Below are 26,232 nucleotides of genomic sequence, written 5' to 3'. Positions count from 1 at the left end.
CTCTTTGATCCAGTAACCCTGGCCTCCTGGCTGTTCCATCTTTGCGTCTCTGCATGGTTGGCGGACCCACCTAACACGGATGCTCTTCCCCACCTCCCACTCTCCCTCACAGGGGGAAGGAAAGGAAATAGGAGAGCTCACAACAAATACAGACAAGTGAAATACATTTCCACATTGGCCACATCCAAAAACACCTCTCTTGGGTCAGCGCATCTAGAACATCACTGCTCCATAGGAGGTGGGCAGTGGTCCTTAATAGTAGGTTTGTTTTTACAGAATTGCCTTTTCTTCTCTAATGAACATCTCTACCTCCCTTTACTTTCTCTCTCTTTTTTTTTTTGGAAGGGGGAAGGCAGGGCAATTGGGCTTAAGTGACTTGTCCAAGGTCACACATCTAGTGAGTGTCAAGTGTCTGAGGCCACACTTGAACTCAGGTCCTCCTGACTCCAGGGCTGGTGCTCTACTCACTGTGCCACCTAGCTTCCCCTACTTTCTCCTTTTAAGATCATGACCCCTGCTGACACTGCAGCTTTTAAGGGACACCTGTATCATTCCCTTCCCATCCCCTCCCCATGGAAATGTGAATGTTTCAGCTTTACATTTTCTGATTGTGTCCTGGTTTTAACCTTTTGTTTCTCTTTATTTCCTGTATCTGTATTTCAGTTTCTACACAGCTTCAGTCCTTCCATCAGGAATACCTGGAAGTCCTCTTATTTCATTAAAGGTTCTGACGCCAAAAGGATTAAACTAAGTTTGGAGGGATACATTATTCTTAGTTATAAAGACTTCATCTTTTGCTTTCTAGATAATCACACTCCATGCTCTCTGTTCCTCAAGGTAGTAAGTGCTAAATCTTGTGTGACCCTGACTCTGGTTCCTTTCTATGTAACCACTGTCTTTTTGGTTGCTTGCAGTACTTCTTCTTTGACCTGGAAGATCCAGATTTTGAGTACGACATTCGTAGTTTTCACTAGTGGGTTTCTTTCAGGTGGTCACTAGTGGAATCATTCTACTTTTTACTCTGATCCCTGATTCTAAGAGATCTAGACAGTTTTCTCTCAAGATTTCTTGGAATGGAATATCCTGGTGTTTTTTCTTCATGGCTTTTGGGCAGGCCACTGAGTCTCAAATTCTCTCTCCTTGATCTATTTTCCAGGTCAGTTGTTTTTGACATGAGATACATGATACTTTCTCCTATTTTTTTCAGTCTTTTGACTTTGTATTTACATTTTTTTATTTTCCCGTGGAGCCATTGATTTCTATTTGATCTATTTTAATTCTGGGGTACTTGGGTAAGTCTTTCTAAGTTTCTCCTCCACAGCTCTCATTTCTTTTCCAGTTCTTCCCTCCACCATTCTCCTTTCACTTAGGCCATTTAAAAATTCTCCCATCACTTTGTCTAGGAATTCTGTTTGATCTAGTGGGAAGTCTGTGTCTTTCTCTGAGGCTCTGCGCTGAAGCGTTAGAATTACTCCCCTCTGGATGATGCAGACTTCATAACAACCTGGAAAAACCTACATGACATAATGCTGAGTGAGCGGAGCAGAGCCAGGAGAACGTTGTGCACAGCCACAGATATATGGATTCCGTGAGGACCAACCCTGACAAACTGCGCTTTTCTCAGCAACCTAAGGGGCAAGGACAACTCCAGGGGACTCACGATGGAGAATGCTATCTTCATCGAGACAAAGAACTGCGAAGTTTGAATACAGACTGAGGCACACTACATGCTCGCCTTTTCTGCTTCTCTTTTGTTTTTGTTTTTGGGTTGTTTTTTTTTTTTGGTTCTGTTTCTTCTTTCTCATAATTCATTCCATTGGTCAAAATTCTTCTCCACGACTTGACTAGTGCATAAATTAATTCAATGCGAAGTTATACATGACAGTTATATGAGACTTCATGCCGTCTTGGGGAGGGAGGGGGGAGGGAGGGGAGAAAAACTGGAACTCAAAACTATGTAGAACCGTGCGTGGTAAACTAAAAATAAATAAAGAAATTTATTAAAAAAAAAAAAAAAGAATTACTCCCCTCTTCTGAATCTGAGTCTCAGACACTTACTGGCTATGCAGGCTTGTGTGTCACTTGGACAAGTCACTTAACCCCCACCTGCCTTAGTTTCCTCAACTGTAAAATGGGGATAATGATGGCATCTAAGTCTCAGGGTTGTTGCGAAGACTGCGCTCAGCACAAGCCATAGAACTATTCATCCCCTCCCCTTTCCTCTGCCCTTGGGCTCTCCTTCCCTTCCCCCCCACCTCTGAGCCTCTGCCAGCCCTCTTCTCCATTTAAAGAATCCTCCTGAAACACCAACCCAAGTGCAGCCCTTCACACACTGAGGAGATCCGGCTCTCACATCCTCCAAAGGCTTTGCCAGCCACGGTGGGCAGCGGGCCCAGGCCCCTCGGAGGAGGAGGCCAAATGCTTCCCTGTACCTCACAGAGAGCCCTTGGTTTCTCTCTCTGATGACTCTGGGCGAGTGTGGGAGAGCTAGTGGGGCCTCAGGGGCCACCGAGTCCAACCCTCACAGAACTTCCTTTCCCACATCCCCGCCTCTGTCCTTGTCTCTCCCCAGCTCTGCAGCATAGTAAGAACTTCACAAATCCTCCCCAAACTTAACCATTTTCTTGTCTGTCCCTTGCCATCCTGTCACATCTGCTGGAGGTCAGCCCTCTCCTAAAGCTTCCCTCCAAGGACAGGCCACGTAGGATGGCAGAGAGAGGAGCAGGAGACCTGGGCACTAATCCCAGCTTGGATGCTTCCTGGCTATGTGGTCCCAGGCCAGTGCCTTCCACTCCCAAAGCTATACTTTCCTTATCCTAAAAGCAGGAATAAGGATGTGTGTGCCATCCGCCTCATAGGTCTGCTGTGGGGAAAATGCCAAGTAGTTGCGAGTCGTTCTTAGTTGTGAGGTTCTAACCTGCAGCAGCAACGTTAAACTCTTCGATGGTGACCACGGCTGCCGACTCAGCAAATCACAGACTACATTCTCTACGCTGCGCTGTGTTGTGTTTTTATGTTTCTCAATCACATCTGAATCTCTCGGACTGACTACACGACCATCACCACTGTTGCTAGTCACCGGCCCAGCAGCGAGGTGCTTCGTGGTGCTGGCCCCTCGCCAGGGGCCTCGTGTTTGCTGAACTAATGTAAAACTGAGACACAGTGAGTGTGGGCAGGGGCCTCAGCCCGGGACACCTGCTACAGACAGGGAAACAGAGGCACACTGCTGCATTTGCTCCCAGAGGACCAGGTGTGAAGGTCTGAGCAACTAAGGCTTGGCCTTTGTCATTCCTGGGCCCTCAGGTCCTAAATGTCTGAGGAAATTTTGGGCCTGATCCTAGGCCTGGCTCTGGCCACCCCTTGCAAGGCGGCTTTGGATACCGCCCCTCTCAGGGTTTCAGTCCTCTCATCAGAGACCGTGCCCAGCATGCCCTGACTGCCAGCGGGCCACTTTCTCCTCAGCTGCCCGGCACGACCCACCCCCACCTCTGGAAGGGGGTATCGGGCTGCCCTACGGGCTTCCTCCTCATCCCAAGGAGTTCCCAGACCACAGCACTCCAGCTGCTCCATAGGTCCCTCTAGAAGGGTCTCGAGGGTCCTCTCAACTGTAAACATTCTGTGACTTCTCACAAAAACCCTCATTCCACCTCCAATCCATCCACACTTGGTCCCTTTGGGTCCCCTACGATCCAATGACATGGACCCCCCCCCAACACAATTTCCAGTTCCTCACCCAGGGCTGAAGCATAGCCCCCTCCTTGTCTCCTGGCTTCCCTCAAACCTCAAGAAGCCCTTCCCAGTGGTTCCTAATCTTAATGCCTTCCCTCTGCTGATTTCCTCCCACTGTCCAGAACTATGTCCATGTTGTCTTCCCTCTTAGATTGGGGGCTCCTCAAGGGCAGGGGCTCTGCCTTTCTCTGTATTCGCAGTGCTTAGCACAGTGCCTGGAACAGAATGCAGCAGGCGCTTAATAAATACTTGCTGACATACCTGGAAAAATGCGTGAGGGGAAATGCGGAACTTGAGCCCCAGGAGCTCCTCATGAATGTACTTGTCCCCCGCTACGTGTTCCAAGGGCAGGTCCTCCCGGTTGGGAGACTTCCTGAGGACAGAAGACAGGAAGATGCCTCCAGCACGGGGCTGGGCAAGCGTCTGCACAGGGTCCCCTCCTGGGCCATCAGCTGTCTTCAGAGAAGCCACAGAAGAGCCACTGACCCGCAAGGAGCTCCTCCACTCATGGAGGGACCCCAGGTCTGGGCCTCACCTCCTTCGCCACGCCCCTCTCCTGCCCCGGGCTCTGGCCTCTCCCTCTTCCCCAGACTACCTGGGGCCTTACCTCTGCCCTTCCTCCACAAAGTAGAGAGAGGTCACCCCGCTGAGCCGGCCGGGCTCCTCTGTGAAGTGCTGGCCAAGGGAGGCTTTCAACTCCGCCAGTTCTTCTTTACTGAGTTTCTGAAGGGCCGAGAGAAAAGGCCACCCTCAGGGGCTCGGACACTCTGGCCTGACTCGAGGGGAGCCTTCGGCCCAATCTGATAAGGTCAGTTAGCCCTGGACAGCGCTCCGTGGGGAGTCATTGCCCCCAGGCAGAATCAGACAGGTGCTGAGCCTAGAGTCCAGGCATCCTGGCTTCGGGAGCAGCTCAGAAGCGTCAGGCCTTAGTGGACAGTGACAGAGTGGGCCAGAGTCAGGGAGGCTTAGCTAGGAATCCCACCTGGGCAAGTCACTTGTTTGTTTCCTCATCTGTAAGTTCTACTTGACTCCCCCCTCTCTGACCTTGGCTCCTCCTCCAGGTCACACCCTCTCACTGCAGGTGTCCCTCAGGGCTCTGTCCCCCGTACTGCTTCACGGGGTGATCCCCTCCCCTGGATTCAGTGACCACCTCCATGCTGATGGTCCTCAGACCTCCCTGTCTCCCCCGCCCTCTGCCAATGTCCCATCTCCAACTGGATGCCCGGGAGACCCTTCACACTCAACATGCCCAATACTGAGCTCATCCTCTTTCCCCCTAAACCTCCCACCCTCCTCCCAGTCCTCCAGGCTCTCAAACCTGGACCCTCCCCATCTCTCACCCCCATCTCCAATATGACGCCAAGGCCTGTACATTTCACCTCTGCAGCATCTCCTTCTGAATCCGCTCCCCCCCTCCTCTGCCCCACCCCCACCCTGGTGCAGGGGTCCTGCCTACCCCCAGTGGCCTCCATTCAGTCACTAAGGAGATTCTCCTAAAGCTCAGGATCTGATTGCGTCACCCCCAACTCAATAACCTCCAATGGTTCCCTCTTATCTCCAGGACAAAACACAACATGGCATTCGAAGCCCTCCACAACTTCGCCCTTCCTCCCCTTTCCAGGCTTTCTACACCTTCCTCCTCCTCAGGGCTCCCGGCTGCCCCTCCCCCATGCTCTGACCACTGAGCTTCCAGCTTCCTCCACTTGACTCCACTGCCTTCTCCCTGCTCTTTATCTCCTGTTTATCTGCTTGTCTCCCCTTGGACTGCAAGCTCCTGGAGGGCAGGGACAGTGCCCGGCACACAGTAGGTGCTTCACAAACACTAAAGCACGGACTTCACAGGAGGACTGGGAGATCACGCCTGCAGAGTGACGCTGTTATCACTGCTACGATAATAATCGTAACACGTGTGATTGTATGCGACACAGTGATAACAACTGCTAGCATCGACACTCCTGCTGCGTGCCAGTGCCAGGCCCTGTGCCAAGGGCTTTACGATCACTGGATCCTCACAACAACCCTGGGAGAGAGCAGCCATTATTATCCCCACTTTACAGACGAGGAAACTGAGGCACACAGAGGCTAAGCAACCTGCCCAGGGCTGCATTTGAACCCGGGTCCTCCTGCCTCCAGGCCTGGCGCTGCGTCCATGGCACCACTGAGCTGTTGCTCCCGTTGGTCTCTTAGCCCCCCACATCCCTCCGGAGCACCCCCCGATCACTCTGGGGCCTCCCAAGCCCAGCTCATGCCTCAATCTCCCAGGGGTGGCTCCCAGCATCAGCGACAAGACTGGAGCCCGAGCAGATGAGCCTGATGTGCAGGATGGATGTCCTGGGGCAGGGTCTGGCTCACCCAGGGTCCCTCTGCCTCCCAGGGGCTGACCTCCTCAGGAGGTGAGAGAAGTTGCCATGGATGCCCACCCCCAGACCTCCCAGCTCAGTCCTCCCTCCCCAAGGTCTGGCTGGAATAAAAGGGCCCATGGAGCCCTTCGGCTCTGCCTGAACAGTGCCAAGAGAGCAGTCCCTTCTCCTCTGTACCTTGGTTTCCTCATCTGTAAAGTGAGGGGCTTCGCTCTGGCCCCTCCAAGGTTTTCTTCCAGGCCCAGACCCAGAATCCCACCCACGTCCTGGCTCTGGGACCCTCCTTGAGTGACTTTCTGCCTCGCTGGCCTCTGCTCTTTCATCTGTGCGTGGAAGGGGTAGAGCAGGGGGCCTGAGTGGCCCCTTCCAGCTCTCTCTACAACTTTCCTTTGCTCCCCTTTAAGGACTCAGCACCCTGTGAGAAGGGTCATCCAAAGACCATCCCCATCTTATAGAGGAGAAGACAGAGGCACAGTGGGGGCACGTGGCCGGGTCAGAGATGCACCCCAAGAACCAAGAACCGAACCCTCCTTTTCAAAAGGGGAGAACAAAGCAGCCTAAGGAGCTGCCAGTCCCCGAGGAAGAGCACCAGGAACACAAGCCCTGGGCCAGGCCCCTTCCCCTCGGTGCCTCTGTCCTTCCATCTGTAAAGTGGGGGCTAGAATCTTCAAAGGTGTCTCATGGGCCTTCAAATGCAGCCGCTCCAGAACCGCTACTGCCCCTCTTCTCCGTGAGGCCTCTGGGGCCTGCCAGGGGAAGCGTTTAAAGGTGGAGGCACAAGGGCAGGTACCTGGGGGTGGAAGTAAATGATCGCCATGACCTCTCCGCTCCGGCTGGTGCGCACTGTGAGTTGCCGCCAGTGCCCCTCATACGTCTCCGGGCTATACACAGAGTAGGGCGTTGACCTGCAAAGAGCCGCCCCCAACGTCAGTAACATCACACATCCCACTGGCCCCCCGAGACTCCAGAGAGCGGACCTTCTCGTTTCACTTCAGGCTAAGCCACTGCCCCCAGAGGGCTGGCTAGCTCCTGGTAAAAGTGATCTAGGTAGAGACAAAGAGACCCAAGACCCAGAAATGCCTGACATCAGCCAGTGAGAGACAGAAGGAAGCTACGTGTCCAGCCACAAGCTCCACCAACAGGTGGCAGCAAATTTGGACATGCCCAACTGCCCTCACTCATCTCTCAAAAGGGCATCTTTTCATTTATCTTGGAGCAGATGGCGCTTGCTGAGCCTGGAGCTGGCTGGAAGGTGCATCCCCATCATGTCCCCTAGGGTCCACTAAGGGCTCTTCTTGTCCAGTCCCCGCTGCAAAGGGCTGAGTGGATGTGGGGAAGGACCTCCCTGCCCCCACTCCCTGAGCCACATCTACCACCTTTGGCTGTCAGGGGTTAAGAGGACTGAACCAGGGGTCCTCGAGGGCCCCACTCTGCTAATGGGAGGGGGACACACGCAAGTGCTTCCCAAGCTTCTTCAAGGAAAGGGCTCAGCTTCCATAGGCCTCACTCACCGAATATACTCCTGGAAAGCCCGGACCACACGCTTGGTGCCTGATGGGATGTGGACAGTGTCAAAGGGCTCCACCACTGCACACGTGCCGCCCTTGTACTTGCCCAGGCGGCAGCCCACGGTCTTATCAGCTTGGTCCACACCCACACCAATCAGAAACTCACACTTGTTGCGGTATTCAGTCTGAGGAAAGAGAACGGACACATGGCCAAAGTTTGCTTCACTTCACAAGAAATGCACTGAAATCCTGGCTTGAGTTCAAGGCACCCATTCCCAAGCGTCTGGTTCAGCGTGACCTTGGCCCAAGCGCGCAGACAGCATGGCCTGGACAGACAGCATGAGGACAGAGCACAGTGGCCCCGGGTCCCTGTGCTCAAGACCCCCGGTCTCCAGGCAGCCCACAGATGCAGCAGCTTGTCAGGCAAGCCTAGGCCAAGAGCTGCCCAGCTGGCACTTGGAGCTTCGATTGTTAAGTTTTTGGTTTTAGGTAAAAACACACACACACACGTATATGTACAAAACACATGTGCCACACATGCATATGCATATATGTACCAAACATACACACACGCACGCACGCACCAAACACACAGATCATCTTTTGCTACTCTATCCCTTCTTATTACAAACCTATCCCTCCTCCTTGCCTTCCACAGAGGAAAGATAAAAAAGAAAGGCAGCAAACCAACGCCAGGCAGAGTGTGTGTGTATGCAAGGCTCCATGCCCACAGTCCCACGGCTCCACAAAGAAGGGGAAAGGTCTATTTTCTCCCTTTCTCTGACGTGATTTAAAGTACCAACTGGGTATTTGGGAGGGAGGGGAAGGAGAGGTGTGTGGGCCAGCGTCCTCCACAGCCTGGAATGATGAGAAAGACCCTTGTCAAGCTATCAGGGGACATGAAGAGTAGAAGGGGTGCCCTCTAGTTGGACGAGGGCCTGGACAGTGCCTGGCCCTGCCCACCAGGCATCGAGACAACAGGATGATGAGCCCCAACCCCAGGTCTGCCAGGTTCTACCACCACCCTGCTGTGGCCCTGGATGGGTCACTCACTCACCCGCCCAATCAGTCAAATGAGAGGACACGTGTAAAATGTTCAGCCCTGTGCCTGGTATACAATAGGCAGTCTATAAATGCTTGTTCCCCTTCTTATCTGTAAAATGAGGGAAAGAAACCTCACGCTACCTGCCTGCATTCCTCTTATGGGTGATAGGAAAGCCCCTGCCCCCAAGACGAAATGACTGTTGCCATCCACACCTCGCCTTGCTGTGCTGGTCATGGGGCCGAAGGGCCAATGGGTGTACTCTCTTGGGAAGCCTCCCAAGCCTTCCCAGGTCCTGCCATGTGGTCCGAGGACACAACAACTGGAGTCCAAACGCCACAGGTGCCACCTCTGACCACGATGGCTGGGCGACCTTCCTTGAGCCTCAGAAGCCTCACCCATAAAAGGAAGCTGACCTCTGCTGTCCTCCCCCCATAGGGTCAGGAGACTCCAAGATGACCCGTGTCACCTCCATCAGTGAGACCTCAGAACCAGCCCCAGTGCTGAGCCAGAGGTCGCTCAGGAGCACAGGAACAGGGATGAGGAGGCGGGTCATCCTCCACCACATGTATGATGCAGGAGGCCAGTGTCCCCCAAAAGGCAAAGAACAGGAGAGAGTCAGCCTGGCTCACGCCTGGAGGACAAAGATTCGATGAGAGTCACTGAGCCTTAGCGCGCATGTTCACACATGCACACACACTCATATACACTCACACATGTACACTACACACAAGCATGCCAACACACTCACATATACCCCTCCACATGCACACTCAGTCACCACACCACACATGAGCACTCACACTCACACACACACGCTCACATACACACATTCTCATTCACTCACACACCACTCACACCACGTGTGCACAAGCACACACATACACACCCCACCCCACTGCCCGGCTTCATCCCCATTTCACAGAGGAGGAGAGGAGGCAACTTGGCCCTGATAATCCAGGTGAGCATCTTCAGCCGGGGTGAAGTCCGAAGCTCTGGCCCCTCTGCCAGGGCTGGCATCCATCGGAGCATGCCAACCTGAGCCTTGGTGGACACAGAGACCAGGGAGCAGTAAAAGGCCCGGCCCCAAAGCGTGTGACACCCTCTCCTCCTGAGCCAGGGGCAGCCCTGTGGCCTCACCTGCAGCGGGGACGCTTTGACGCCTTCCAGGGGGCAGCAGAACCTGTTGAATTTCTGCTTTTGCATAAACAGCCACGGCAGTAGGGCACGGTTGTTGTTCCCGATTTCCCTGGAAGACGACAGACAAGGGGATGCTGAGGGCATGGACACAGGAGAGCCACATCCCTTCCCCCTGCCCCGCCCAGGCTTTAGGGCACCATGTCCCAGCTCCTCCTTGTCGCCAGGGGAGTCTCCAGGTTGGAGGGAGGAATAAGTGCAGGCAGAGAGGGGGACCAGACCTGCCAAGGGTCCGGCACTGTGCTGGTCACAGAATAGTCCAGAGACCCCAGGGCGATGGGAGCCACTGGTCCCCAAACTCCAGCCCTGGCGGGACGTGACCGCAGGGTTCAGGGCGCTCATCCACAAGGGTTTGACAACCCTAGGAGGGCAATGTGGCACAAGAAGGCTCCTAAGAATTAGGTTCAAATCCTGCTACCGACACTGGCTCTAAGTCACTGGACCTCTCCCAGCCTCAGTTTCCACAACTGTAAAACAAGGCTAAGATTAGTCACGTGACCTCCAAAGAGAGTACTTGTGCACCACATTCTGCAGGCTTCAAAGTGCTGTGTCAGCGGGTCACAATCCTAACTTGCCTTCATCTAACAATTCATGGGCTGCTCCCCCTCTCCTCCTGATCACAGGCCTTTGCTGAGGCAGTACCCGATGCCAAGAGGGACCTCCCACAATACCTCAGGCGCCACAGGGGTTAGGGCCCTCTCCTCCTCCTCCAAGAAATAACTCCACGGGGAGCTTGAACTTCCTGCCAGTGGCTGCGTTTCGGGACCTGCCATCTCCGGGCATTCCCGTGGCCCCTGAGGCAAGGGACCAGGGTGAGGACACTTTGCCTGAACAAAGGGTCCTGGAGCCTCCAGTCACACACACCAGAGAAGGGAGCTTGGCACTGCCAACTTGCTTTACTGACGGAGAAATGGAGGCGCAAAGAAGGGCAGTGATCTCACCCTCTCAGAGGTATCTAGCTATGAATAGGGCCCAGGAGATGAACACACACACACAACACACAGGCACATACAAACATACAGATACAGGGGAGATGCCAGGAGATCTTGCCAGCCAAGAAGGACAGAAGCAGAGCCCCAGCCATATCCCACGGCACTGAGAACAGGACAAGCAGCCAACAGATGTTTGTTGACTGAATGAGTGACCGTGAGCTGGGGGAGCTGAGGTTATTCCGTCTTGCCCTGGGCTTCATCAGGCAGAGTAAGCACTAATAGAGGATTCTTCCTCGTCCCCTGGCTCACAGAGGGTACCGAGCTTGGGCTTGAAGGGTTGCCCAGTCCTTTCCACCCAGAGTCTCTGGACTTCTCCCAGCCCCCCAAGAAGGCAGCTCCCTACAACATCATCACCTCCATTTTGCAGATAAGAAAACCAAGACCGGTGTGAGGCAATTTGTCCAGAGACCCGGTCAGCGAGTGTCTGCGGCAGGGCTGGGACCCGGGCGTCTCCTGACCCCCCCCACTCAGTGCCTGTCAAATCTGAGAGAGGCGGGGGTGACCAGGCAGCCCTGGGCCTTTCTCTAGTGGTCTTCGGGGGCAGGGACCACACCTGTACCCTCCCAACATACTGGGGCGGGGGGGTCACAAATGTGCTGCCGGAGGAAGTGGGAGCTGAAGAATGTGGGGAGCAGCCAGGGCAGATCCTGGGGTCAAGGGTAGAGTCGAGGAACTCAACCCAAAACGGGTGAGAAGGAACCAATTTGTCCAAAACAGAATGGGCTGCTAGGGCAGGTAGTGAGCCTAGCAAAGGCCAGATGCCTCTTGTGGAGAGAGAGCTGGCCTGGGAAGGTGCCTCTTCCCCTCTCAGTACCAGGGAGCATCCTTGTCCAGGGGTCACTGCCCCCGAGGAGAGAAGCTGGAGGACCTCAGCCCACTCATTTCATGTGGCGATTATCAGGGGAAGCTTGCTGGGCAGCTGCCCCTTGCCCTCAGGCCCAGGGAGCAGGCTCATCCAGGGGTCATGTGCCCTAAGGCGGGAAGCTAGAGGACCTCGGCCTGGGCGGCTGCCTACTTCCCCTCAGGCCCAGGGAGCAGGCTCATCCAGGGGTCACGAACCTGGGCCGCCCATCTCCCGGGTTGGAATGGCCAGCGCCCCTCCAGCTGCGCTCCCCTCCCCGGCCCGCACTCACCTGGTCAGTTTCTGCAGCACGTGCTCGCACTCCCGCTGCTTCTTCTCCAGCTGCTTCTCGTACGGGACGCTCCAGAGCGGGGTGACCACGTCGGCGATCTGCTTGGCCGCGGGCTCCTCGGCCGCCGCCGGGGCCGGCCGCTTGGCCTCGTCCGGGCCTCCGTCCTCGGCCTCCCTCTTCCTCTTCTTGGCCATGGGGTCGGCCTTCGGCTTGGCCAGCCGCAGGCTCAGGCGGCGGCCCTTCCACAGCGCCCCGTGCAGCACCTTCATGGCCTTGTCGCGCTCCTCCTCGCTCTTGAAGGTCACGAAGGCGAAGTTCTGCCTCCCGAACAGCTTGGTCTTGTGCGGGTGCAGGCCGTGCTTGGCCAGGAACTTCTTCACGTCGTTGAAGCCCACGTAGCGCGGCACGTTCTGGATCTCCACCTTGTAGATCTCGGACGTGAACAGGTCGTCCTTGATGTAGCGGTACATGCCCGGGCCCTCCTCCGCGTCCGGGGGGGTCTCCTGCGCCTCCTCCAGCCCCTCCGCGGGCTGGGCGGGAGGGTCTACACCGGCCGCGTCCTCCTTCCCTTCCATGGTGTCCGCGTCTGCGGGAGAAAAGAGGCTTCAGCTCAGGCTGCCCACCGCGGCGGCTCACCGGCATCTGTGGCTGGGACGGGACAGCCTGTCCTGGGAAGGGTGACCAGGGGCAACTCTTGGGGGGGCCCTTGGAGGAGGAGGCCCAGATTGGGGGGGCGGAGGACCCGGCCTCAAGCCCCAGCTCGGCTCCCCCGGCCTTTGGGCAAGTCCCCCCATCCCTTCCAGTGCACAAAGGAGACCAGGCAGGAGGCCAAAGGCGACCACCGCAGTCCCCGGATGAAGCCACCCTAGTGTAGACGGCCTCTGCCACTCTCAGATCTAGAACCCCACAAGAACTACATGGGGAAGTGGGGCACTGGAAGCCAGCCCATCCCCCTACCCCGGGGAGGGTCAGCTCCGGGGTGCTCAGTGCTGGGGACGGTCAGGGACCCTGGCGGGGCTGGGACAGGGACGACGGGGCACCAAGAGATGCCTGGGGCCTTCTTGGGGGTGGGCGCGGGGATGGCAGGCTCGAACCTCGCACCTTTTCTGGCCTCAGGGCCGCCAACCTGCTCTGGCCACCCGACTGGGGCTCGAACCCGTGGCCCCAGGAAGAGGCCGCTCTCGACCCTCACCCTTAGGACCGGGACACGCGGCCCCCAGTGCGTTCGGGCTACGCCTCTACCGCGCACGCGCGCCACAGCCCGGCCCCGCGCAGGCGCATCACTGCCGCCATCGCGCACGCGCACCACCTCTCCACGCAGTCTCACGTCTCCAGCCCCGCCTCCCGTCCGCCCTCCCTCCTCTTTGAGGCGGAGCCACGCCGCGCCATTTACGTCATCACGTCCCGCCCCTGACGCACCACCGCCTCCCTCCGGTCTTGGCCTCTTCCCCTCCTCGTAGTGATTCTCCTCGGAAACCCGCCCCGCTCATTGGCCCTGCTCCCGCCCCCGCCGCTCTTACCCCATTAAAGCCCTCGGGCGAGAAAGCGGAAGTGGGCTATCACTTTCGGCGCGGCCGGAAGTGGGCGCGGCCTTCGCAGTGGCCGTCGGGAAGGCGGGAGCTGCGGCCTGGTTGGGGCACAAAGCGCCCGGCGGGGCGGAGTGGGGCGTTTCTTGGAGTCGGGGACGCGCCCGCGTGCCCGAGGTCCGGCGCGCGCGCTTTGGGCGGGAAGCCGGAGGGGGCGGAGAGAGCAGGCGGAAGGAGGGGCGGGGCAGGACAATGGCCTGTCCTCCGCCTGCGGCTCCGGCGCCTCAATAAAGTTGCCTTGGTTTTGAATGCGCGGGGGCGGGGGCGTGTTTCCCGCCGCCGCCGGGGTCAAGGGGCCGGGGTCGCGCGCTCGCGCGCGCGCGCGCGGCGGGACTGAGCTGAGGTAAGCGCGGGGCGAGGAGGCACCAGCGCCAGACGAGGCACGGACCGGACCGGACCGAGCGCCGCCGCACCGCCGGGACCAACCACCGCCTCCGCCGCATCGCCCCCCGCTCCGATGGCGGCTGCTAAGGTGCGTACGAGGCCCGCTGGGCCGGGGCCGGCGCAGGCGACTCGGCCGCGGCGCTGGGTGCCCCTGACAAGGCCAAAGGCGGCGGGCCGCGCGTGGTGTCTCCGGGCCTCCGTAGGCCTCGGTCGGCGGCGGGGTGGGGGAGGGGTGGCCCTGGGCGGTGAGGCCGTGCCGGGCCCAGGCCTCCGACGGATCCGCGGGCTGTGCGCGGCGGGCGGCGTGGCCCGCGCCGGTCCTGCCCGGCCAGCCTAGGCCGGCTCGGCGGGGCCTCGGCGGCCACGTGGGCCCCGGGCAGGGGAGGCACGTGGGCGGGGAGTCGGCCGGGCGCTGCCCAGGCCGGGACACGTGAGGAGCCCCCTGGCGGGGCCTGGGCCTGGGTTCGGCTTACGAGAGGCGATGGGGTCCAGCCGGAGCCAGCACAGAGGAGGGCCCCGCTCCCCCTCCGGGCCAAGGTCACGCGGTGGGGTGGGAGCCGGCACCAGATCATTGCGGGGGGGATGGGGGAAGCGTGGCCGAAGCTGCGGGGAGCTATCTGCGGTGCCTACTGTGTGCGGGGCTCCGGAGGGACGGCGAGGCTCATTTCGGTTGGACTTGGGGTTTCTCGCCGGGAGTTCCCCGGGCCCATCCCCCGCCCGAGGCCCGGCTTTTCCGGGTCGGGCTCACCCCGGCTCCGCCGGGGATCTGGGTTTGGCCGAGTCCCAGGAGTTGGGGCCGCGTTCTTCCTTCACGAACCCCGGGTCTGAATCCTCCGTCTAAACTGCCCCCGAAGGTCGAGACGCGGCCTGGTAAGGTTCTTCCCGGACACAGAAGGACTCGATCCTTGTGATTGAAACTATGAAGCTTTGGAAAGGTTGTTTCCAGGAAGGAGTCGTCTCTCCTGGACTGGCCCGAGAGGGAGGAAAAACGCCGCAAAACCCTCCACGCACGCTGCTGGAATCGCAATTCAGTGGTTCGTCATTGCCCCCATGGACACCTCTGAGGCCCGGGGCTCCCCCAGCGTCCCTGGGACTGGTCACAGGCGGGTCGGCCCCTATTAACAGAGCTGGGGGGGTGGGTACCGCCTTAATCTTTACGTTTGCGGCCCCCCCCCCCCGTGCATCGTGAGCCCTTAATAAACGCTGGATCTTTCATTCATTCCCGGGAATTTCTGACATAGGGAATAAAAACGCCTCCTGTTCTTAGGTGCCTAGTCTGTTCAGATCCTGGTGCTGGGGTTTTTAACAATCCCTGTTTGCCAGGCAGGTGGTGAGGAGAATGCAGTCTGAACTCGGAACAGAGCAAAGCTTAACTGGCTTTCTTTTGAGTTAATCTGATTTGTGGATTATTTATGGTAAATTTTTAATCCTAGGGCTATTTTGCTGCCTTCTGTCCTGATTCTTATACCACCATCACCCGCCTCCCCAACCAAACCTAGCTCAGTGTGTAGCTTCCGTGGAAGGGGGCCAGTGACTTTGGTCAGTTGGAAAGCTCGCTGGTTAAGGAAAGACCACCAACCTGAATCCCTTAGGAAGGTGGTCATTTTAAACAAAGTTCAGACTAGGGGGTTCATCTTTTAAAGCAGCTTTGTGAGATGACACTGTCATCTTAGAGATGAGGGGAACGAACCCCACTCTGCTATGGTCCTGCACCTGCAGGATTTTTCCACGCCCCCCCCCCTTTTGTATGTTTTCTCCTTTGAGTGTAATTGCTTATTTTAATGATGCAGCATCATCCACCAAACCTATCCTACCCTAGGAGGTGCTGGGCTGCACAAACTTTATGAAAAACATTGTGTTTGTTGTATCCAGAACTATTGGAATTAATCATTTTAATTTTTTTCCTGTAGTTTTTTTTAAGGGGGAACAGCCAGCATCCTGAGTAATCAACCTATTCTTTCTTACCCATGTTAAAATTGCTGAAAACGTGCCCGTACTTTCACATGTTCACCCTTTTGGTAACAAGATTGTGTGTAAAAGAAACCCCTAGAGAACTCTAGCAGGAATGTTTCCTACTACTTTCCCAAGCTCTCAGTGTTGGCTTCTCTTTCCTCGATGTCCTTTGTAGGATGGTAACTATTTGGGCATGTTCCTTGGCTGAGCATCCACAGCCTGATGCCCTGCTGAGTCTGGTGAACATAACCTGTGTGGGTTTAACGCTGTATAAAGTGGAAATGGAGGTTTGTTTCTTTTCCTTGGAGATGTGGACTTACTCATTAGACTGTGAACTGGTTCATTAGAATGAACATCTGGTGCTCCTTGGAGTAAAGTGGTTCCATTCTTTGTACTTGTATCCCCACTGTGCCTAGCACAGTGCCTGCAGAGAGCTTAACAAGTGCCTGTTGTGGCAGCTAGGGGGCGCCACGTTGCATAGAGTGCTGGGCCTCTACTCAGGAAGGTCTGAGTTCAGTTCTGGACTTGGACACTTAACCAGCTACATGAGCTTGGGCAACTCACTGTGCCTTTGTCTGCCTGTTTCCTCGCACCTTCTTCCCGGGCTTGCTGAGGATCAAGTGAGGCCATGTTTGTAACGTGCTCTCTATAATTATCATGGTTGGTATGGGGCTGGTTGATCATGGTTCGTTGGCACTCACAGGAGCATTTGTCGCTGTTCTCTTCACAGGAAGCTCATGAGGAGCATGACACCTCCACAGAGAATGTGGATGACTCCAACCACGATCCGCAGTTTGAGCCCATCGTGTCTCTCCCTGAGCAGGAGATTAAGACCCTTGAGGAAGATGAAGAAGAGCTCTTTAAGATGTAAGGGGGCAGGGGCTGCATTCCCATGCAGGATCTTAGACGTGGAGCTGGAAGCCGCGTGTTACTCCAAACCTTGTGTTACACATGAGGAAATTGAGTCTCAGAAAGGGGAAGGGCCTTGCCCAAGTCACATGGGCAGTAATAGCAGTCCAACTCCAAATCCAGGGTTTATTCCATTACCTGGCCATGTAGACTTGTGTTTCATGATGGTGCTGGTCAGTTTTACAGGTGATGGTGATTCTGGGAGCACAGAGTCAGTGCTTCTTAACCACCCTGTGAGGTAGGGAGGAATGCAGTGATGTGTCCACAGCCACCTAGCTAGCCTCGTGGAACCAGTATGTGAAACAAAGTGCTTGGCGCCCCCCGCCCTCCTCCGGCTGTCCAGAGCCAGCTGGAGTGTGGACAGGTCTGTACACTTGGCAGCCAGAGCCCTCTCTGTACCTGGTAAGCTGGCTGCCTCTGAGTCTGAAATGAAAAGGGAGTTCACAGAGAGCAGTTGCAGAAGGCACAGGCTGGGATGAGAGCCGACCTGAATGGAGGGCCCTTGTTAGGAGGACTGGGGTGGAGCTGTCCCATCTGGCTGGTCCTGAGGGGTACTTTGAGCCAGAACTGGATAAAGAAACCGGAGATAAACAAGAAGGGGAAGGGGAAAGGAAGTGGAGATTGGACAGAAACTGTGGGAAGTTCCAAGGGTTGGGGGAAGAGAGCCCAAGGAGCTTCGATCGGTGGTGGGGTTCAAACCCCTCGTTTTACTTGGGCTGCCATGACTCAATGGCTGGCTCGAGGGAATTCCACCCCAGGTCTGTGTCGCTTTCCACTTGGTGGTGCTGCCTCCACCATGAGAGAGGTGGCTTAGGATTGTCCAGTCCAGTCCAAACACATGGATTGGCATGTGGCTATCCTCTCATTAGCTTCCATGGCGTGGCTGCATCTCCAGCCAGAGCTAGGGAAATCCCACGGCATCCGCCCAAAGCAGAACTCCTTTCTCCCTGTGGCCTTCTGGGCAAGGCGTGCCCCACCACCTTTCCAGGCCCCTCGTGGTCATCAGCTCCTCACTCTTCTCCAGCAGATAACAAATCATGGCACTTCTGCCCCTATACCATCTCACACTTGTTGCATCTCCCCTCAAACAGGCCCTTCTGGTTGGTCCCTTTGCTCTGCAGTATGGTTTTGGCCACATCACCCAGTGGTCCTGGCCTAGCATAAGCTAGAATCTCCTGGCCTTGGCCTAGTCGGCTTTTTCAGACTTGACTCCCTCTGTGTCCTGGGTGGTCCAGCTGTAGCCATTCATCCTGGCTCTTTCTCACCCACCACTCTCCCCAGGTTTAGACTGTCTTCTTCCTTGCCCCAGTTGTTCTCATCTGTCATCAAACAGCTGTTAAGTGCCTACTGTGGGATGCCCCTGCCCCCAAGCACCAGTGGGTTATTACCCACAATGTTATTTCAAATCAACTTCGTGTATTTGTGTGCTTTGTGTAGTGTTTCCTTATATCTGTGTGTCAGCTTCCCAGGAGAATTTAAGCTTGGGGGGGCTGTTTGGCTTTGTATCCCTCTTTCCTGTGCCTGGCTCACAGTAGGTGCCTGCTTGCTTCATTCCTGTTCTTGATATCCTCAGGATTTTCCCCATTGTCTTATGAGTTTGGGCCGCTACCAGCACAATGTGTGGTACCTGGCTGGGCTCCTTTTCTGTCGCTCACCTGGACTGTGCATCTCTCTGTTGTATTTTGGGTGTCCTGTAAACTTGGATTCTTGAATGACTGGGATGGGTTCCATGCTTCTGTGATAGGATCACCCAGAGAATATCGCTGTCCCAGAAAGATTGGCCCGTTTCAGGAAGAAGTATGGGATCGTTAAAAGTTCTGCCATTTAAAATAGGATCCAGCCCCCTTTCCTGTTCTCTTCTGGGCCTGCTTCCTAGTGGTCATCCACCTGTGGGCTGAGGGACAGGCTCCTCAGGGGGCCTTCCCTCCAGCTGCAGCTTTGGTTCCAAACAAGGAGCAAGCACTCTCTGTGTGCTGAACCTGCCCTGTGGATCCTCCTTTATTGAAAGGATACAAATCTGTTTGAAGCATTATTTTTTAACAGTTCATCACAGCATTCTGAATTTTCTGATGTAGCCTTTCATCAGTCCCTCTGATTTCATCCCTAAGTCTTCAGCTGCTCAGGCTGGTGTGGTGCAGGGCATGGAAGGCCTGGCCTTGGTTGTGACAGCCTTGGACAGAGTGCCTTAGTTGTCAATTCTATAAAATGAGGAAACAACATTCATAGGGTTGGCATGAGCATAACATCATACAATAGTTTTCTAAATGTACTTTTGTCTAATGTATTAGGATCATTGCTAATCACTAATTAATAAGGACAAGCAAATAAACTGCCTTTTAATGTGTTTATTGCCCAGCCAAGTAGATCCTCTCCTTGAGCAACAAGATGGGCACGGTGTTTGGGGCAGAAGCTCGCACCCAGTTCTGTCCACTTTGTGAAGTAGTTTCCCAGGAGCCCGTTTCTCTCGCCGAGGGGAATGAGGCAAAGAACAATATTGTTGTGTCCCAGAAGGAGAGCGCGCAGCTGGGCCTGTCTCTTTTTTATCACACCAGAGTCGTAAGTTGTATTACACAGTATCATACCCTGTCCTAACTCAGTGGGTCTCTCCAAAGGCGGGCCAAACTGTTCCGATTTGCGTCTGAGAATGACCTTCCAGAATGGAAAGAGCGAGGGACGGGTGACGTGAAGCTGCTGAAGCACAAGGAGAAAGGGACGATTCGCCTCCTCATGAGAAGGGACAAAACCCTGAAGATCTGTGCAAATCACTATAGTACGTACCCCCTTTCTGCTCTGCTCCAGATAATGCTGTGGTGGTGCCAGTGGCCTGTTTTGCCTAAGTGTTCATGCAGGTAGTTTAAAATCTAGAGTTAGGATCTATTTTTAAAGATTGTTCCCTGGATTAGGAGCGTCTCTGGATGTGGTGGGATTAAAGTTGAGAATGATGCCAGCTAGGATGGCAAAACCAAGCCAGGGAGGGCGACAATGGGGGTCTTGTGTGAGCCTGCAGGGTGATAAGCTGCCTTTTGGACTTCTGTTTAAAAAAAGAAAAATCCATCTTCCCTGGGTAGAAAGAAAGAGACTTGCCCAGTAGATGATCTGGCTATGTCCCTCAAGCTGACAGATGTTGGGGGTTGGAGAGACCTCTGTGGGGTGGGCACCATGGCTGTGTAGACTTTGAGTCTGGCTCCCGAGGCAGTGGGCAGACGTTCAGGGTTGGCCCTCGCTGGAGTCGGGTGTGAAGAGCCGCTCCCTTGAATGAAGCTGCAAGTGGGGAGCCCCAGTGTTGACCAAGAAGAGGCTGGAGGGGGCTGGGAGGTGGCACTCCTCTCCCCCCCCTCCCCTGGGGAGGCAGTCACGCCGAGACTTGGGGCCAGGACCCAGTTGAATGGTTTCTAGTCTACTGCATTTTTTTTTTTTTTTTTTGGCCATTTTACTACCTAAGAGTTATCTTTGTGTTTTTGGGCAGGTCATGTGACCCTCCTGAATCTCAAGTTTCCTCTTCTGTAAAATGAAGAGGTTTGGGATTTGTCTTTCTCTAAAGCAACAACATTAAAAAAATGCAGCCCAATGATGAAGGATCCCAGATTTCCTCTGGTCGGTGGGGGTGGGCCCCCTGCACCTCCATTAGATGGTTTGGTGAGCTGCTGCAGAACAGTCAGTGGCTGCAGGTTCTAGCTGGTATGGGAGACTGGCCAGAGAGCCCATGTCACAGGGAGGGTCACGTCAGAAGGAATGTCGTTTCTGCTTTTGAGTTTATTGAGAGGTCTTCTTTTGACATCATAGACAATTCCCTAAGTGGTTTACTGACAACAGGCTGTCCCCAACTTTGACCTCTTGGAATAGCGTGGACTGGTGTGTCTGATGGGAGTTTGGTTCTGGGTGTGCTGTTGCTGTGATCTGTGCTTCAGAACAGTGGATTCAGTGAGAGAGAAGGAACTGCAGTGTCGGGTTAGGGCACAGCCCTGACTCTTTCCTGTTTCCTGCTTTTAAATGTTTTTGCATTCGAAGTCAGTGTAAATGGTGTTTCGGGTGTGCTGTGGGATTTGTCCATAGTTGTTTTCCTGATCCACTCTGTTTCAATTTCTATTTTAAAAACAAATGTCTTCTCCGTATAAGAGACTGTGCCAGGACACAGAGATACAGAGATAGACTCAATAGGCGCTGCCTCAGACACAGCCTCGCACCTGCGGCCCAGGCCAGAGGTAGCCTCAGGGCTAGGCTTGTCCCCCAGCCCCCCTGGAGCCAGCCTGCTGCCACTGCACACCAAGCTTTTCCCAAGTAGAACCAGGTGTATGTTTCTGTTGAGTCTTTGTTTCAATATGATTGAGGCAGCAGGTGAAAATGGGAGCTTCCCATCCTGTCCCTACAGTGCAGGGCCTGCGTAGAGAAAGCGGACCAGGAAGCGCAATGATAGAAAGCCTGCTGCCTTCTTCAAAGAGCAGGCGACTCTGGCCCCGTGGGAGCAGCCAGCGGGCCAGACGGTGGCCACATGAGGGATTGTGGGGGAGTCTGTGCCTGGGAGCGCTAACCCGTCTTCTTCCCCTTTCCTTCTGCCAGTCACACCGTTGATGGAGCTGAAGCCCAACGCAGGCAGCGACAGGGCCTGGGTTTGGAACACACACGCCGACTTTGCTGATGAGAGCCCCAAGCCTGAGCTGCTGGCAATTCGATTCCTAAACGCAGAAAGTAAGTGGGCTGGTGGTCTGGAGGAGGTGGAGGTTTGCAGGGGGCGGCTTTGCCCTGTACAGTGTGACTGTCCGCTGAGGGCTTGTCTAAGCTGGCCTTGCCATTTTACAGGTGAGGGAATGACTTAGCCAGGGTGTCACAGGCTCCCAGTCCAGCTCTTACACAGGCGTCTCGCTCTGCTCCAATTCTTATGTCCTGACCAGGGGCCAGAAAGGCCATATCCCTCACTCAGAGCTAAGGAACGGGGCAGGATTTCCCCCGATTTGATTACCTGCCCTCCATCGAAGGCTGGGCACGCCTAGGAAGGACTGGGTGGCTGCCTGCGCTCCTGGGCCTGCCACTTGCCTCAGTGCTCCTGAATGATAAGTCAGTCCTTTGAGCAGCCAGCTCCTGGTGGGGCTTTCCACTCCCCTTCTCCGAGGGCTCTGCCCAGCCTGCCTGGTGGCTGGGCCTTCTGTTAAATGGCAGTAACAGCCACTGAGTCTCCTGGGCCATGGGTTCAAGAGCATTGAAGTTTGGTTGGTACAGTGTTAGTGTTGTGAGCACAGCCTGGTGATTATTCCTCAGTACAAACGGCCTTGATGGGCCGGTGCTTTCTGGCCAGGGGACTCGGGAGGGACTTCAGGAGCAAAGTCAGGTTGCCCTTAGTCTGACTGGTGCAGAGTCAGGAAGACCTGACTTCAAGCTATATGGCCCTGACTAAGTCACTTAACCTGTCTGCCTCTGTTCTCTCAGCTGTAAGAGGAATCAGTCACCAAACCTTTGTTTAGTGCCTGCTATGTGCCAGATCCAGTGCTCAGCTAAGATGGAGGGGATAGGGCCTGCCTGCCTCCAGGGAGGTCACAGCTAGGAAAGCGCCTGGCACACAGTAGGCGCTGTATACCTTTCCGCTCTTCAGTTCCCTGGGTACCTTTGGGCACCTTTTTTCAGCTCTGGGCCTCAGTTTCCTCTAGGTAGTTTAGATGGTGTCTCAGTCCTCTTTCTACTCAAGAGTCTGTGGCCCCAAATCTCAGTGCTAGGGTATCCTGGCTATTTTGTTCTCAAGATTTTAGTGGTCAGGTCACTTCATGTTGGAGCTTCAGTAAAATGGGAATCAGCTCCTTTTTGGGATTGGGTGAGAAGCTCCCTTTGAAAATCTGAGCCCTGGAGAGCCAACAGAGCAAACAGAACCTGTGAGGGCCCTGCGGCAGCCCTTGAGCATCAGGCTGTGGGCTCAGCTCACTGAAATGGAGGGAGGGATATAGAGGGAGGGAGGGAGAAATGAAACCTCTTTTCCTCTTGTATCTAGATGCCCAGAAGTTTAAGGCAAAATTTGAAGAATGCAGGAATGAGATAGAAGAAAGAGAAAAGAAAGGTAAGGCTCCCCTTGTTGGCTTCTTGCTGCCCCCGCAGACTCACTCTGTACATGACTGCCTTCCTCAGTCTTGCTGCTTTTCCAGTCTGCTAGAGAAGTGACCCATGGCGGTGCAAACACCTTTCTCTGGTGAAAGGCCATTGCACCTGCTTGGGAAACATCCTGGAGCCCGGGTGAGACTGTCGGCGAAGGCTCTTCGGGAGTTTCCCTGGCAGATTCCATCGGCTTGCCGTGGCTGGGTGATTAAGAGGCTTGCATCCTCTTTTTCTTTTCCTGTGTAGCTCAAAGAAACATTAGTTAGGGGACTGAATGGATGCCGATTCCAGGGCTAAGAGGGCCGGCTTCTTTGGAACCTTGGATTTCTGTGGTTTTGTGTAGGGCTGACAAAGGTGTAGTGATCGCTTAGTAATAACTTCACTTTCTGTTGGCATGAAGTAGGATTTTAAAAGTGGTTTACCAGCTATCGAAGTTGATGGAACAGCTTGATTTTTGCTTCCAAATCTAGTATTTTACGTGGTAGTTATCTATTTGGAGAACATGTTAAAATATTAAACATAGGCAGTCAAGCCTCTCTGCTGGGCTTCAAGTGAGCCTCAGGGCCAGCTTGTGTCAGGCCCCACTGGGGCCGTGTTTAAACTCTTCTATGGTCTCTGATCGTTCAAGTCCCATTGGGTTCCTGACCATCCAGGGCAAGGAATGGCCTCTTAGAGAGGCCCATGCCAACCACTTTTGGGTAGCGGAGCCAAAGACCCTGGGGTCCAGACCAGGTTCTGAGTCCCACTCTGGCACCTGTGCCCGCTGGTCCTCGTCATGTCAAGGCTCTGGTGACTGCTGCTGACTCCCCTGGTTGGTGTGTTTTAGCAGGAGCAGGCAAAGAAATCACCAACAAAGTGGTGGAGAAATTGTCAGAGCTGTCGGTGAAGGAGGAGAAGGAGAAAGAGAAAGAGGAGGAGGAGGAGGAGGCGGGCAGCCAAGAGCCTGGGAGCCCCAAGGCGCCTGAGAAGGAGACCAAGGACCAGGATGTGTTACTGCAATAAATCATCTCACGGGCCTCGCCTGCTTTCCTTTTATTTTCTTTATTTTTGTTTCATTTTGTTTGTTTTGGTTTTTTTACAAGGGACTTTATATAAAGAACTGAATTCCAGCCTCCAGGTTGTTTTCTAAGCTTTTACCCTTTCGAAGATGTCTTCAGCAAATCCATTCCCAGTCACATGTACTGCGCTCATAACATTCTTTTCCATAGTGGAAACACTTATTTATAGCACATCCAAAAGTGAATAAAACGTTTGAAAGCTGCCTCCAAGGACAGGACTGAGTTTTATGTGTTTACTTAAACACGTTGGTGGCTGTAACTCCTGGCAGTGGTTGTTGTCCGGTGCCTTTGTCTTTGTGTTGGTGACTTAGGGGGTTTTTGGGGGTTGCATCGTTAAGTTCGATGGTATCATTGGCAAGCTTTGATTGGGAAGGCCCCCATTCCTCCAAAGGTAGATGCTTCTTCATTCATGATGTACCAGCAAACCCAGCACAGTTGCAGCGTTATCTCCTGGGGCACAGTTGGCATTGCTTGAGTTGTTAAGTCGTCCCATGGACCCTTACCCTTGGGAAGCCATGGAGTAGGGCACTGTGCTTTCTGGATACCTTAGTGTTGTGGCCTTGGCCAGCCTGGGAGTTGAGGGGAAGTTAGGGGAAGCAACTTTTGTATGGCCTTTGTTTGTGGGTCACGGCTTTGGGAGCTCCCTTGGCAGGCACATGGGCCAGATTGGGGGTTCCACGCTTGGTCCTTGTTCTCTGTAAGCTGCACCTATGTGTTTCACTCCTCTGGCATAAGACACTTCCCCCAAAGGCGGCCTCCCTGCACCCAAGACACTTGTCCTGGGCCTGTGGAACATTCCTAGTGTGGTGGGTCAGTACAAGAGTCGGGCTTGCTTGGCAGAGGACACTGCCTGTCACCTACAGGAGCTAAGGTGACGCCTGGGCTCTAGCAGCCCAGCTGAGTTGGGGGGAGACCCTGGTGATGGATGGGTGACACCTGCAGCCTCTAGCGGAAGGAAGGATAGGAGGAACAGGCAGCGAGGCTTCCCAAGTTTGTGGTGCTGCCCAGGGTGGTCCAGGTCTGAGTGGAAGAAAGGCATGCTTAGTGTCCTGCATGGTCCTGAGCACTGCCTGGGGGGTGGGCAGCCTCAGGCATCCCTTCCCAGGAGATGAAGTCTGTCATTCCCCAGAAGTGAAGAATACCTCAGCTGCCTGCATGCCCTCAGGGAAGTCAGCACTTGGGTGTGGCTGTGTGTTGTCCTCTCTGCCTGCTTGCTCTCTCTGGCTGCTCACCTGAAGTTTTGCCCTGGTCTGAGTTTTAAGCCAAGAACTTTGAGCTTGCTTAAAATGAAAGGCCTCCCCTAGGGATGATGTTTTTACAGTTTAATTGCTGAAGGTTTTAGGTTTTTTAAACATTTTATTCTGTCATAAGCTTGAGAAATGTCGACTGGCCGGGTACCCGGCGAGAACAGAAAGCCACCCAGGCTGGAGTTTTATTTCCACTATTCACTGTGAGCTTTGGAAAGCAACACAAACGGTTGAAAAGCATATTAGTCTATAGTGTTTCTTAGTAGTAGTAGTCACAGGACTCACTTCAGTCAGATTTTTAATCTTGGCAGGTTCCCTTCAGTTGTTTTCCTTCCCCCCCACCAAAGGTGCTTTATTTAAAACAAAGAAAGCATGTCCGTCTCCCCTGCTGAAGGTCCTACTTAGCATCTTCCACGAGTTCACCTGTGTTTATGATGTCCCAACTATAGATGTTAACGTTATGACTTGGTGTTTTCCCTCTTTGGGTCTGTGTTTGTCCATTTAAAAATACCAGCCCCTGGTCCCTTCTCAGTGGAGTGCCCTTCCAAAGGAAGAGTATGATTGTTTTAAAGGGGAAAAAAAATACAAACTGACTAACCGGAAGCTTCCTTCTCCAACTGCTAAACTTTTGTTCTTGTAAAACACGGTGATTCAGACCATGCTGGGCAAGTTGGTGAAGGAGGAGGTCAAAGACCCCTTCAGAAATCAGCTTTAGCGCAATAAAGAGTTAAGCGATTGCACATGAAATCGAATGTTCTCTTAATGCTCTCTGGTGTTGATACATTGGAAACATGAAACTGTACTCCATGAATGTTCTGTTGGCTTTGTTTCTTCCTGTACTGTCCCCACTGGAGTGAGATCTTGGGGAGCAGGAGGGTATGTTTTTAAATGCTTTCATTGAAGTTAATGTGTGTATGAGGGGATGTGTGTCCCCTTGAAACGGGAAGCCAGGGAGGGGTGTGGGGTTTAAGCGTACCAGGCACTCAGCCTTCCCCTTCCAAAAAGAGATCTTGTCTCACTGTAATTGTTTTGTGTTCCAATAAAGTGCCACTTAATGTA

General features: G+C 54.4%; 2 protein-coding genes and 1 non-coding gene across 5 annotated transcripts in view; 2 read left to right on the top strand and 1 right to left on the bottom strand.

The window, feature by feature from the left end:
- Window positions 1–13,671, bottom strand: part of TRMT2A (tRNA methyltransferase 2 homolog A) — a 17,246-nt gene extending 3,575 nt beyond the window's left edge. The window contains exons 1-7 of one of the 2 annotated variants that reach the window (XM_036757821.1): window positions 13,482–13,671; window positions 11,962–12,547; window positions 9,780–9,888; window positions 7,601–7,782; window positions 6,880–6,994; window positions 4,337–4,452; window positions 3,991–4,102 (exon numbers count right to left, since the gene is read on the bottom strand). In XM_036757821.1, coding sequence (XP_036613716.1) covers window positions 3,991–4,102; window positions 4,337–4,452; window positions 6,880–6,994; window positions 7,601–7,782; window positions 9,780–9,888; window positions 11,962–12,536 — 1,209 coding nt within the window. In that variant the 5' untranslated portion in view covers window positions 12,537–12,547; window positions 13,482–13,671. Of the gene's footprint in view, window positions 1–3,990; window positions 4,103–4,336; window positions 4,453–6,879; window positions 6,995–7,600; window positions 7,783–9,779; window positions 9,889–11,961; window positions 12,548–13,062; window positions 13,295–13,481 lie in introns of those variants that run through there. The other variant, XM_036757814.1, reaches the window with a different exon arrangement.
- Window positions 13,515–26,232, top strand: RANBP1 (RAN binding protein 1). 2 transcript variants are annotated; one of them, XM_036757832.1, is made up of 6 exons: window positions 13,515–14,019; window positions 16,615–16,751; window positions 19,406–19,563; window positions 21,351–21,479; window positions 22,768–22,833; window positions 23,695–26,232. In XM_036757832.1, the coding sequence occupies exons 1-6, from the start codon at window positions 14,005–14,007 to the stop codon at window positions 23,868–23,870; spliced, it is 681 nt and encodes a 226-aa protein (XP_036613727.1). In that variant the 5' UTR covers window positions 13,515–14,004; the 3' UTR covers window positions 23,871–26,232. The 2 variants fall into 2 exon arrangements, with proteins under 2 accessions (XP_036613727.1, XP_036613733.1); XM_036757838.1 differs by having other exon boundaries at window positions 13,828–14,019; window positions 23,698–26,232.
- Window positions 22,868–22,996, top strand: LOC118835098. Its single transcript, XR_005009447.1, has one exon. It is a non-coding gene; the product is annotated as a small nucleolar RNA SNORA77 (small nucleolar RNA).

This window comes from Trichosurus vulpecula, chromosome 1, assembly GCF_011100635.1.
Source record: "Trichosurus vulpecula isolate mTriVul1 chromosome 1, mTriVul1.pri, whole genome shotgun sequence".
In the NCBI taxonomy this organism is placed as follows: Eukaryota; Metazoa; Chordata; class Mammalia; order Diprotodontia; family Phalangeridae; genus Trichosurus; species Trichosurus vulpecula.
Note: the sequence above shows the minus strand (reverse complement) of the source record. Positions and strands in the feature narration are given on the sequence as shown.

Coding starts and splice junctions, on each gene's coding strand:
- RANBP1 (XM_036757832.1), top strand. Junction 16,752..19,405: donor GAAGAAGAGCTCTTTAAGAT/GTAAGGGGGCAG, acceptor GTCTCTCCAAAG/GCGGGCCAAACTGTTCCGAT. Junction 21,480..22,767: donor TCGATTCCTAAACGCAGAAA/GTAAGTGGGCTG, acceptor TCTTGTATCTAG/ATGCCCAGAAGTTTAAGGCA.